A 13866-nucleotide genomic window follows, 5' to 3' on the forward strand; every position below is an offset into this window, starting at 1 on the left:
CTGGGGATTGTTGAGGACGAGAACATGGCAATCGGGAGTGGGGAGAGGCTGCGATCGGGAGGTCGTAGAGACCTGTGATCGTGAGGGCTGCAGGGAAGTTGGCAATCGGGGATGGAGAAGGTCGAAGGCTACCTTAACAGGCCGGGTGGAGCTCTCCTGCTCTTCCTGGCCCACAAGGAGTGCTGAGAAAGGCACTTACCTTGTGGAGCAGGCAGCTTCCGCCTCCCTTCCACTGCCGGGTTTCCCGAACCCTGGGAAACGCATGCAGCAATCGTAAATTTTAATTCCGCCTCCCGCCCGTTGAAGGGGTGTTAATAGCGAGGCCTTTAATTCCAATGCAAGTTGTACTTTACAAGGTTCATATTTCAGCTGTAATATTGTACTGTTGACCGGAGGTCACCGGTTACATTTATTGGCTTAGTACAAAGAGGAGACGAGTCAATTCTCTCTTAACTCTCAATTCGCTTTATTCACGTCGTTAGATCATATACATATAGCTTATACGTCTCGTTAGATATAGACATGCAGTTTGCACCAGGTTATACAGTTTTATACCCAAACTAGGACCTAAACACACACCCACTAGGTTTCTCTGACATTCCCTGAGTGGTCACAGAATATAAAGGATAATACCCGAAAAGGAGAGCTGATGCTGGCCAGGCGTTCTGTTCTCTCCTTCTCTCGACGACGTCTCTATGTCCCTGACGTAGGTTCTTCCACTTTCGCGATGGTTGGTCTCCGGAGTCTCCGCTCTGGCTCCACGCCCCAGATTCTTCATTCTTATTCCGAATCTTATCTCTTCAAGCTGTGCTGTTTCTCTCCCTTTGGTTTAGGCTTGCTCGCCTAGTCTGTGTCTTCTCCTCATTGGCTCTGTCCCAAGGACTTAGGTAGCATGACCTCATTACTCCTTTTCTAAATAAGGACTTGTGTCTTATCACATCTCCTTTGTCTTTCACAAAACTTAGCTAATTCAAGCCGGTTCCAACCAGCTCAGACCAGCGACTGAACTCAGGTTACTTCAGTTCAAAAGTTGCTTTTGCCTGTGTGTCAGCAGTTCGGAATAAACTCAGTAGTTTCTGCAGCCCCTGGCCAACAGTACTATAAATCTCATTGATAATCTGTGTTATTGTCATATGATAAGACACTGCTTGCGATGCAGAAAAATGTAGGTGATGGACAGCACTATGAAAAGTCCCATCCCAGTGATTTACAAGCTTTCCTTGTGAAGCAAAACCTCAGCACACATTGCTCGTCAAATAGAGAAGGAATAAAAAAGAAAGACTTGCATTTATATAGCGTCTTTCAAGACCTCAGGACGTCCCAAAGTGCTTTGCAACCAAAGAAGTACTTTTGACAGTGTAGTTGCTGTTCTAATGTAGGAAACGCAACAGTCAATTTGCGCACAGTAAGGTCCGAGAAACAGCAATGAGATAATGACCAGATAACTAATGATGTTGGTTGAGATATAAATATTAGTCAGGACACCAGGGAGAACTCCCCTGCTCTTTTTCGAAAGAATGCCATGGGATCTTTTATGTCACACCTGAGAGGGCAGATGTCTCATTTAACATCTCATCTGAAATGCAGGTATGTTAACCTTTGCCTGTATCCTTTGGTGTTGGAGTTAGTGGCCCAGCCTGGCCTCCCTCTGTTGTTCCTCTTCACCCAGGAAGCAGAGGTAGTGTAGAGCCTATAATCAGACATCCATTGTACCCTGTCTGAAGCGGGGGAGGGAAAATTGACAGGGCAAGGGCAAATGGTAGGCAGGCAGATATTTTTCCATCATATTCTGTACCGCACTTATTGTCCGCATTCGCACAGATCAACAACACAAATAAAATCTTTTAATACTCAATCTCTGATACCACAATTATAATTGAAATCTCTGTTTGGAAAATCGGTGTCTGCAGCTGTTGTGTTTTATTCTTTTTATCCCATATTAAACTATTTTTGATCAACGAGGGACTCAGAAGGTTTGATGAAGACCTGGTGCATCTGACAAGCTTCAGGGCAGAGAGACTCCCAGTGACAGAGGCTGAGATCTGAATAAACACTCTGGATGGGACTCCAATCATCTGTCAGCAAAACCATTCTCCCAAAGTGGGCGGGGTCCTCATTGACATACACGGACGTCAGCAGGCCCAGATTGCAACGTCAACTCTGGCCTGAGCGGGATATGGGGAGAAGCTGCTGCAGCTTTTTGAAGCAGCTCTGAAGGGAATCAGGATGTCAAGAGATAAGTGTTAGACTTTCCTTTGTCCAGGAGTGCCCCACTGGGCCCCAAATGGAAAGTTAAGGGCACCCCTGCCCCGGACTCCCCATGTCTCTCACCCGCCTCTATCCCGTGAGACCCCCCCCCCACAGAACCTCTCTCACCCACCTACCTGCATGCCATTTGGGCGGGAAGTAGACAGGCGGCACATTAATAAGGCTCGGGATTTAAAATACTCCGGGCCTGTTATCTGCACCGGGGTTGAATTTCCAACTCCCCTCGCCACTCACCCATCCAAAACCTGTCCACAGTTAAAATTGGGGACCATGCAATGTTTATTATAGTTTGAAAAACAGTTCCTTTAATTCATAAACCACTATTGTGGCTCTGTTCAATTGGCTTAATTAACTCTAATTTCCCAAAGCCCACCTTATTTTCTTTTTTTCCACAAATAGCAAAAGGTCTAAAGATACGGAACCAAATGCTATTAGCAGAATATAATAAGTGAAACGAGTACCCCACCAAACCTGTTCATAGATCAGAGATCATTAATACATCTTTCAAAGGCTGTGTTTAGTTTTAGCTGGGAAAGTCAGCATTGGCCTATAAAGAAAGGCGTAATTCACAAAGAGCACTTAGATATTCTTCATTGCCACGATCAAACTCCAAGGCCTTTTCGAAGCATTCAATAGCTTCACGCTTCTCCCCATCCAGCTGGTGCAGTAACCCAAGAATACCAAAGGCCTTGCTGTCTCTTGAATTCCTGCGATGTCGTCTTCCTGCAATCTTCTGCAAGTTTTCACAACACCTTTTCCGTTCTATTGAGTCATATTTGACTTTAAGTCCTTTCTGAAAATGGTTGATGGCATTTGATTCAGATTTGTTCTGATGCAGTTCAAATAACCCAGCCTGTAAACATATAGCCTGCTTATTTTCAGGACGAGTATCTTCTAATTTCAGGAGACTTCTGTAGATCCCCTCTGCTTTGAGATATTCTCCATTTATTGTACAAATTCCTGCAAAATCCAGTTGCGGCTTAATAGATGTTAATGGTCGGTGCTCAAATGCCTTTCCAAAATGGTACTTGCATTGATTGATCAACTCAGCTTTCTGATGAAAAGCAGAGCATTTGTTCAGTTTGATTCTGTAACACAGACCTATTTGGTGGTGTAAGAAGATAGAGTTTGGGGTAATTTCTAATGCTTTCTTCAACAGCTCCACAGCTTTCTCCACAGCTCCAATTTCTCTGAAAAATTTTGCTGCGTAACGGAGCACATATGGAAGATCAGGGGACTTCTGCAATGCTCGTTCAACTAATTTGAGTGCTTCCTCCTTTTGATTGAATCCATTTAGTCTTAGAGCCAACAGCACCATGGTTACAGAGTCATCTGGATCAAGCTCCAGCACACGTCGCAAATGCTTAATTGATTGACTGTGTTTACGACTCTCTGGGGTACCAGAAAACCCTTCCAGACGAAACAGAGCGGTTGCATAGCCAACAATCCATTCTGTGTTATCAGGATCTTCCTCCAGAGCCTTCTCAAAACATTCCTTTGCCTCTTCATAGTATTGAGCAGCAGAGGTCAACAGTGACCAACCCTTCTCCCCGTATACTTCAGATATCATTGCTGTATACCGAGAGCCATTAGTAAATCGTTTACAGATCATCTCCAGCTTGTCGAGGTAGGACTGGACCTCTGTCAGTTGGCCCATGTGATAATATACCCAGGCATAGTTTCCATCGGTGATGATGCTTCTTTTTTCAAATTCATGTTCATGATTCTCCCTCAGAATCTTTTCAGCTTCCTTTAAGTTTTGAATTGCCTCTTCACAGTTTCCTTGCAGACAGTTTACAAAAGCGAGTTGGTTGTAAGACATGGCTTGATATTTCACACCAGCCTGTATTGAATCTTGCAATCTATGCTTCATATCATCCAAGTCAATGATTTCTTTCTGTGGGCCCCACGTGAATTGACATTGAAGCTGATCGAGCTTCTCTTTCAACAAATCCTTCCGTGCGTTGCTGCAAGAGAACAAAATTCATCAAAATCCATCTTAGACTGGTTGAGGCACACACTTCCCTCTATCTCCTTTAACTTGTTTAACTAAGGCCTGCTCCTGACTCCTGAACCCATTGACCATGAAGACGCTAGTCACATGAAGATAACTTCTGCAAAACGCCCTGCGAAAGGAAATGGCATGACTGCAAAATCTCAGCTGTACTTACACTTGTCTCCATCATGCCGGCTGATGTACTAGCTCCTGGTCATTTAGTCTTCTCACCCAACACACAGCAACACCTCAACCACCCCACCCCTAATGACATGAACTGGAGCACTGGTTGAAATACTCAGTCTGCCTCTTGGTTCGCCCATTACATCTCGTTCTCATTCTCACATTCCATTTTGAAATGGGAGTCTCCTCACTAAAAAGGTGATTGCTAATTCTAAAACGGATCTCCCTCTCATATTGGCAGTCATAGAGTCATAGAGTTATACAGCACGGATAGAGGCCCTTCGGCCCATCGTGTCCGCGCCGGCCATCAAGCCCAGTCTAATCTAATCCCATATTCCAGCATTTGGTCCGTAGCCTTGTATGCTATGGCATTTCAAGTGCTCATCCAAATGCTTCTTGAATGTTGTGAGGGTTCCTGCCTCCACAACCCTCTCAGGCAGTGTCCATGTAACTGTCTACTAAACTGGACCTCCAACCTGTGTCGAAAACTTGATTACCTATTATACACAATGCATTAACTCCAAACACTTATTTTCAGACAAGTAAGAATTTATTAAAAGAAGCTTGAGCTCAAGGGAAGCTGTGTTCCAAGACAATGGTTGGAACCACCTCTTCGCTGAGCAGATGAAACAGTTAACTTTTATACAGTTCAATTAGTAATGTCTGTCCATCATAGAATATGGGCGTACATGTACACTCTCATTGGTTCAAGTGGTTAGTCAATCAAAAATAGGGAACCCACCCTCTAGATTCCCATGCCTGTTCAACATCACGAGACAATGTCTGGGGAAAGTGCCTTTCCCCTAAGAAAATGTCTTTATTATCAGTTCTGTACTCAGTCTCAAGGCTATATGGTCATTCATTTCAGTTAGTCAGACAGTTATCTCATAAGCAGACAATAGCTCTTCTGTGTGTCTTTGCTGGGGATGTGAACACTAAGCTTCTCATTATTTTCAGCTGGTTAGCTAACATGGTCAACTTATTCCATCATGCTTTGCTTCTTTTATGGTTCAGTATTTCTACATTAATATGGTCAGCTTTATGGTTTAAGTGTATTAGAAAGTTAATTTAGTCAGGCATTTCCCTGGTCCTCCACAGGGACCCTGCTAGCCGTGAGCCAGATGATTTCCCCACTCCAACATGCAGAAGGAGCACCTATCCTTAAAGTAGAAAGGAAGGCCCATCACAAAGGATTCCCTCAGCGTTCTAAAAGACCATGTTTCCTGAACTGACTCTTATCCTGCTGAAAATCTTCCACCATGCCATCCTCCAGGTGAGCTGTTAAATCAAGGCAGCATCTGCCTGTTCCAGTGGTTCAGGTGGATTCTATGACACTATTTGAATGGAGTTGTACTTTCCAACATTCTTCCCTTAACCAACACCACCAAAAAACAGATTGGGTGGTCTTTCATTTCGCTGCTATTTTTGGGATCTTGCTGTGTGCTGAGCTTCCGACCCCGTATCCTCTCCATCACAAAGACCATTTACATTCACCTCTGTAACATTGCCTGATCCACTCCTGTCTCAGTCCATCTGCTGATGAATCCTTCATCCATGCTTTTGTCACCACCAGACTCAATTACTCCGATGTTCTCCTGGCCGGCTTCCCATCCTCCACCCTTCATAAACTTCAGCTCATCTAAACTCTGCTACCCGCACCAAGTCCCACTCACCCATCACCCTTTTGCTCACTGACCTACTTTGGGTCCCGGTCCGCCAACGCCACTAATTTAAATTTCTCATCCTGGTGTTCAAGTTTGCTGATACAAAGCTATGATGTTCACCTGACGAAGGAGAAAGCCTCCGAAAGCTTGTGATTTTCAAATAAAATTGTTGGACTATAACCTGGTGTTGTAAGATTCGATACAAAGCTAGGTGGGAACGTAAACTGTGAGGAGAACACAAAGAGTCTGCAAAGGGATATAGACAGGTTAAGTGAGTGGGCAAGAAGGTGACAGATGGAGTATAATGTGGGGAAATGTGAGGTTATTCACTTTGGTGGGTAGAATAGAAAAACAGAATTTTTTTAAATGGTGAGAAACTATTAAATGTTGGTGTCCAGAAAGACTTGGGTGTCCTTGTACAAGAAACACAAAAAGTTAGCATGCAGGTACAGCAAGCAGTTAGGAAGGCAAATGGTATGTTGGCCTTTATTGCAAGGGGATTGGAGTACAAGAGTAGGGAAGTCTTACTGCAATTGTACAGGGCTTTGTGAGACCACACCCGGAGGACTGTGTACAGTTTTTGTCTCCTTATCTAAGAAAGGATATACTTGCCTTAGAGGCGGTGAAATGAAGGTTCACTAGATTAATTCCTGGGATGAGAGGGTTGTCTTATGAGAAGATGTTGAGTAAAATGGGTCTATACTCTGGAGTTTAGAAGAATGAGCGGGGATCTCATTGAAACATATAAGATTCTGAGGGGCCTTGACAGGGGAGAGGCTGAGAGGTTGCTTCCCCTGGCTGGAGAGTCTAGAATTAGAGGGCATTGTCGCAGGATAAGAGGTCGGCCATTTAAGACAGAGAAGAGGATGCATTTCTTTGCTCAGAGGGTTGTGAATCTTTGGAATTCTCTACCCCAGAGGTCTGTGGATACTGAGTTGCTGAATATGTTCAAGGCTGAGATAGATAGATTTTTGGACTCTAGGGGAATCAAGGGATATGGGGATCAGGCAGGAAAGTGGAGTTGAGGTGATCTGATTGAATGGCAGTGCAGGCTTGAGGGGCCGTATGGCATACTCCTGCTCCTATTTCTTATGTTCTTATGTTCAAATCCCTTCATGGCCTCAACCCTCCCTTATCTCAGTCATCTCCTGAAGCCGTACAACCCTCCGAGAACTCTACATTCCTCTAAATCTGGCCGAGTGACCATCCCCCACTTCCTTCACCCCACCATTGGCTCCCATGCCTTCAATGCAGACAGTCCCGAATCTCTGGAATTCCCTCACTAAACCTCTCCACCTCACTCTCCTCCTTTAAGACTCTCCCTAAAACCTACCCCTTTGACTATGCTTTTAGTCACCTCTTCAAATGTTATCTTTTGTGTCAGATTACGTTCCTGTGAGGCGCTATATAAATGCAAGTTGTTGTTGTCGTGCAAACTGAGCTGTCACATTTCCGTACAAAACAACAGTGACGGCACTTCAAAATAATTCACTGAGTATGAAGCACTTTGGGACATTTCTGAGAGGTGTGATAAAGTGTTATATCAATACAAATTCTTCCTTGCTTTCTTCCTGTTCAATTCACACCAGCTCACTTCATCTCCCACCCAACCCAGCTCATTCTTGTCTACTCCACCTGCCTCTTGCTCATGTTGATACTCTTCTTCCTTTCCCTGTTAATCCAAGCTGTCGTTCTTACCCCCCTGCCCCAGTTCATGGTGGCATTCCTCCTTTTGCCACCCAGTTCAAACTGGTACACCTGTCCTTTTCCCCAGTTCATGTGGGCACTCTTCTCCCCCTCCCCCCCTTTCTCAATTTAAGTAATCACTTCCCCTTCTCCTGCCCACTTTAACCTGACACTCTTCTCCTGCATTTCGTGCTACATTCATCCCCCCATCCTAGTTCATGCTGTTCTCTCCCTTTGCTTTATACTTCTGATTGCTTTAGTTTGTATATATGATGAAAATCACGATTTTAAATTCGTAAATCTTTTCTAGATTACCAAAGGACACAAAGTAAAACTTTCTTCAAAGTCTGCATACAGCCTGAACGCACCTACACAATACTCGTTTCTACAACATTATAAAATTCAAGCTTAACTTGGTACTTTCTACAAAGTCTGAGTGGAAAGTAATTTTATTGTTTATTTGAAATATTACCTGATATAATACAATAAACAGAACTGCCTTTTGTCTCTTATTTCTTCAGACAATCACCAGTCTTGGTGAAGCAGTATACCCTTATCTATACGTCTCACTATGAACAAACAATCCCATCTCTATGCATTTCAACTGCTTTGTAATGTATGCTATTCTATTTCTGAAAATAAGCCCCTCATTCAATAGTCTATCGGTAAATTCAAATACAGAAGGAATTCTCAATGATCTGTACCTCATGATGCTGATCCAATGGAAGATGATGTTGATTTCCTTTATCAGCTTTAAATGTACTTCCAATGGTGAGCTGATCAAGAACTGGGTTTGTTTTGTTATCATTCCCAGCACATTTATACTGTCCAGTCATGTGATTTCCAGGAAATGTTGCCCAAATATGAATCAAAACTAAAGCAGGAAAATGAAACTAAGGTACAGGGGAAAATTGCACTTTCCACCATCAGATGGAGCTCAATCTCTTAAAGGGAGGATGGTTCTTACAGATCTCTTAAAGGTAACTTGTACCTGTTATTTGCTGAAAATAACAGTCTACTATCTGCATGCAGTTTGAACAGAGATCAGACATCGCACACGTAAAACACAGATGCAGATCCCATCCCCTTGTTTACAAACTGATGAGTTATGTTAAAACATTGAATAAAGGTTGCGCAACACTAAATCCCACATCCTCCAATCTGCACACCAGACCTCACCAATCTGCCGATCTGAGTTAGTATGAGGCCTGTGAGAGTGCGAGCACCAAGGTTCTCTGCTGATGTACTAGAAACCTTGGTGCAAGAGGTGGACAGAAGGAGGGACATCCTATATCCGCAGAGGGGGCAAGAGGCCCTCCAGACTTATACTCATAAGACAGTGGGAGGCAGCGGGGGACGAAGTCAATGCCAGGCGCACAGCATCATGAACATGGATGCAGTACAGGAAGAAGTTCAATGCTTTGACATGAGTGGTCAAGGTGAGTGAGGTCAACTGTCAAGTGGCATCTCCTACCAACTGCACCATGCACTACACCCCGCATCCCCCACATACCAATAACCTCTTTCCATCAGTACTCAACTCTTCCAACCAGATGCTTCCTCTTGCCCTTATACATTACCACTGTTTCAAGCCGTCCACCCACAACTCACAGGCCACACACGCTGGCAGCTATTCAACCATGACAGGCACATCACCCAGGCAACGTCCCGCTTTCTTGCAGGAGAAGGTGGTGCATATCAAGAGGCAGCAAGTGGCAGTGCCATTTAGCCCCTCGAGCCTGTTCCACCATTCACCATGGTGGACCTGTGACCTAACTCCATAAACCCATCTTAGCCCCATATCCCTTAATAGCCTTGGTTCACAGAAATCTTTCCATCTCAGATTTAACATTCACAAGTGAGATAGCATCAACTGCCGTCTGCAGGAGAGTGTTCCAAACGTCTCCCACCCTTTGAGTATAGAAGCATTTCCTAACTTCACTCCTCCACGTCCTGGCTCTAAATGTTAGGCTATGTCCCCATGTCCTAGTATTGAATTCTAGGAGACCTCCAAAAACAGTAACAAATGTCTTGGCAGGCAGAGGCAATCATCCAGCCACTAACCTGTAAATCCTGCATGGTCCCTTTAAATAGCGCCAGTGGGTGGATCCTCCAGGCGATCTAAGACACGTTCAGATGGTCGGGATTAAGATTGTGCGTTGAATTGAGCATTAAGTCCCAAAATGGTATCTATCACTTTAAATCTGCGTTGTACACTGATTGAAGCCATTTTCTCCCTACTTTACATGATTCCAGCGTTTCTTATCTGCCCCGTGCAAACTCCTATAACAAGATGGCGTGTGGCGCACATCACGCAGGAAACGTGTGTGCGTATCCGTGACGCCAGCTAGGATGTTGGAGAGGCCGTGTCGCACTGAAACAACGGGCGCTACACAGCCCCAATTTAGCGTCCAAAGTTTTTATCCAAGAAATAGTGGTGCCAGTATAGTAACATTGTGTGCTGTCACAGGACTCCACAGAGCCTATTATAAACATAGGCCAGTTCAGAAACAGAAAAAGGACACTTGGCCCAAAAGGACCAAACTTTTTGGGAAGGGATTCCATGACCTCATAAAGGTAGCTAAGGCAAGACAAGATACTCATCCAATACATATTCTCTATCGCTCATAGGACCTTCACTCACATCTTTCCCACTCATACTCTTTCTCAGAATCTGGGGCCTAAATTGTAACCCCACAAATGGGTGGGTTGGGAGTGGGTGGGAAGGTAAAAATTGTAAAAAGCTTAAACCTGACCCCAACCTGCCTCCAACCCACCCACTTTCAGTTTTAACGGAGGCGGGACGAGAGGTGGGAGGGTCGGTCAGTGAAAGCTTTCAAGGAAGCTGGGGGCCTCCATTTTTACAGCTTCTTTCTTCAAAACCAATCTCCCAACTCATATTGCCTGCCACAAGAGCTACAACAACAACAACTTGCATTTATATAGAGCCTTTAATGTTGTAAAACGTCCCAAGGCACTTCACAGGAGCGTTATCAAACAAAACTTCATACCGAGCCACATAAGGAGATATTAGGACAGGTGACCAAAAGCTTGGTCAAAGAGGTAGGTTTTAAGGAGCGTCTTTAAGGAGGAGAGAGAGGTAGAGAGGTGGAGAGGTTTAGGGAGGGAATTCCAGAGCTTAGGGCCTAGGCAGCTGAAGGCACAGTCACCATTGATGGGGCGATTAAAATTGGGGATGCGCAGGAGGCAAGAATTGGAGGAGTGCAGAGATCTCGGAGGGTTGTAGAGGCGTTCCCGGACCGAGAGCCAATGTAGGGCAGGGAGCACAGGGGTGTTGGGAAAACAGGACTTGGTGCGAGTTAGGATACGGACAGCAGAATTTTGGAAGAGCTCAAGTTTATGGAGAATGGAAGATGGGAGGCCAGCCAGGAGAGCATTGGAGTAATCCAGTCTAGAAGTAACAAAGGCATGGATGAGGGATTCAGCAGCAGATGAGCTGAGGCAGGGGCAGAGACGGGCGATGTTCTGGAGGTGGAACTAGTCAATAAGGACACTTCACTTAAAGGAACAATGCACCTCCATATTTCAGCATCACGGAATGCATGCATTCATATGGGGGAAAGTGTGTATGGAATTTATATGCCCTTAACATTGTAGGAAATACAACCAGCACCAAAAAAAATAGAACCGAGGGGAGGAGCAGCAGATTCTGAGCACGCATGAAGAGGAGATGATGTATATCATGGGCAGGGAGACAGGAGAACCTGTGCAAGAGGTTGAGATTGGAGGCAAGATGGCAACACAAGGTTGGTAAAAGTTGGGAAATGCCCATCATAGGTAATCTCAGCTTTATGTGGTTTCTTAAAGCATTGCAATCACCTTACACTCAGCAATTATTAATTCAAGGAGAATGTCACCGTGCGTGCGATTAAACGAGCTATTGTTTGTTTCACATCATAGGGCATGCCTTCAGGCAAGAAGCCAACCATGATGATGACCACCCAGGCACGTCCACTTGGGGAATTCGCTGCTGGAACCACAGCCTCAGCTCCTGTCACTTCCTCACCAACTGTGCAATGATATCTTGTTTGCACCAGTACCAGCACAGAGACACTGACTGTAGAGGAAGTAGCTGATGAGTCAGAACGGTTGTCACTGGGTGAAGCACCGAGCACTAGTGAGAATGAGGATGTGGGAATGGAAGAGCTGGAGATTGCCTTTCCTCCATGGAGGATGGAGAAACGACCACTCTCGGCTGAAGAACCTGGAGACCCAGATCTCAATGGCCCAACTAATAAATGTTAGCAGTGATGCTGACGAATATAAAACCAACTGAATGATCTTAAAATGTGGCCTTTTAATTTATCCCATTCACAAGTCAATGGGATACATTTTCAACTCCACAGCTCGAGCAGTAAGTTGATTTCAATATTGGTTCATAGGTTTCTATATTAGGTGGGCGATCGGCCAAGCAGCAAAGTTAAAAATTCCCCCAAAGTTCTTTTAAATTATAATTTTACTCCTTGCAATCTTTTAATTTTTTAGATGGAAACAGTAAAGGCCGTGTTTATAAGTTGATATTGTATTGGTGTGTGTGTTGTATCCTATTTCCTCTATTTAAGGAATCAGGAGAAATGATCAATGAGATTCCTTAATCCTTAGCACACACTAACCAGGCAGGTATTCTTTTTTTATATCAGTGATTAGATGGATGGAAAATTATGTTTGGAGCAGTTTATTTAACCAAGGAATCCTTTGAAGTTTTTTTTCCTGGTTCCAAAATGGGTGATAAAATAGTTAAATAACGTATTTTAAACTGAAAATAATTAAGTGAGCGTCTGTCTGGGTGTGCAGAGTGCAGACCAAGGTGTTAAGGCCAGCAGCTGCACTGGGAAGGAACGATTGGCCTTAGACTGAGTTGCCATGGTGTCAGCAGGGCAGCAAGCAGCAAAACAAAGAGCACAGGAGGCCTGAGTCCCTGATCCTTTGCGGCTTTCTCAGTACAGCTGTATTCCAAAATGTGGGGGAGAAAACCCCTTCCTCATACACGATGAGTCCGGGAAGCACGAGATCCCTGAGGTGAACACATGCAATCCCAGAGCAGTGAGACTGTGGTGGGAGTGGGACCAGGAGTAAGAGTGACCCTCCCTACTGGGAGAAAAAGAATCTAGCCAATCGAGCCCCACAGGTTACAAGTTCCCACAGACCAATCAGATCAGAAGAGCAGTAATAAGGATCTAGGTCACAAGATTCCATGGACCAAAGAAATTGACAGAAGAGGAACAGAGTTGTGGGTCATGTGATTCCAATGGGCCAATCAGATTTTTAGGAATTAACACTGAAGCAGCCCAAAAGTCTACAACTTTAATAATATAATAATAGATAAATGTTGGAATGAAGTAGTAAAGCTTGCACTGTGCTAAATGATTGTATCTGAACCAGGAGATTACATAAATCAAGCATGTCGTTTGATCTAAAAATATAAAGGGATTCATTATTCCCCTTGTTTAGTGCAGATCGATGAGATGAGTCAATCTATTCAATCCATCGCATTGGGGTTTGGAATTACATCTACCCATTTTGAGAAGGTATCTACTACCACCAACATATATTTATTTCCTCGTAATGATGGGAGAAATGGTCCAATATATTTTATCTGAAGGTCAGTCAATGGGCCCGCTGTCGGCTGGTTGTGGTGCAACAGTGCCTTTTTGGTATTTGCATCAGGATTGTGTTGCACACAAATCAAACAGTTATGACAGTAATGCTCCATTTGGCCTCGCATTCCTGGCCACCAGTCCACAAGCTGGAGTCTTTCTAACTTTCCCCATGGGCCAGGATGTCCTGAGGTGGGTGCATCATGGGCTTGGCAAAGAAAAGCATTTAGCTCATTCTGTGGTACCACCCATTTTTGAACGTATAACATGACTCCATCTTTTACCTCTAATTTTGATTTATTATATATTCTCCTTGCGTCCTCTCTTTCTTTTCTAATGTTATTATTACTGTCTTCACTTCAGGATTCCCATTTTGTAGTTGTTTTAAATCAACTGGGTCGGATATTTTCTCAGGCTGATTGGCTTCCACTGGATCCCAATCCATTCCCTC

At 44.2% G+C, this 13866-nt stretch overlaps 1 protein-coding gene across 1 annotated transcript; it reads right to left on the reverse strand.

The window, feature by feature from the left end:
* Positions 1-442: 442 nt before the first annotated feature.
* LOC137340150 (interferon-induced protein with tetratricopeptide repeats 5-like) lies at positions 443-8585 on the reverse strand. The gene is made up of 2 exons (XM_068002492.1): positions 8502-8585; positions 443-4235 (listed from the first exon to the last, which is right to left on the reverse strand). The coding sequence occupies exons 1-2, from the start codon at positions 8504-8506 to the stop codon at positions 2816-2818; spliced, it is 1425 nt and encodes a 474-aa protein (XP_067858593.1). The 5' UTR covers positions 8507-8585; the 3' UTR covers positions 443-2815.
* Between the last annotated feature and the right edge of the window lie 5281 nt (positions 8586-13866).

Source organism: Heptranchias perlo, chromosome 21, assembly GCF_035084215.1.
Source record: "Heptranchias perlo isolate sHepPer1 chromosome 21, sHepPer1.hap1, whole genome shotgun sequence".
In the NCBI taxonomy this organism is placed as follows: domain Eukaryota; kingdom Metazoa; phylum Chordata; class Chondrichthyes; order Hexanchiformes; family Hexanchidae; genus Heptranchias; species Heptranchias perlo.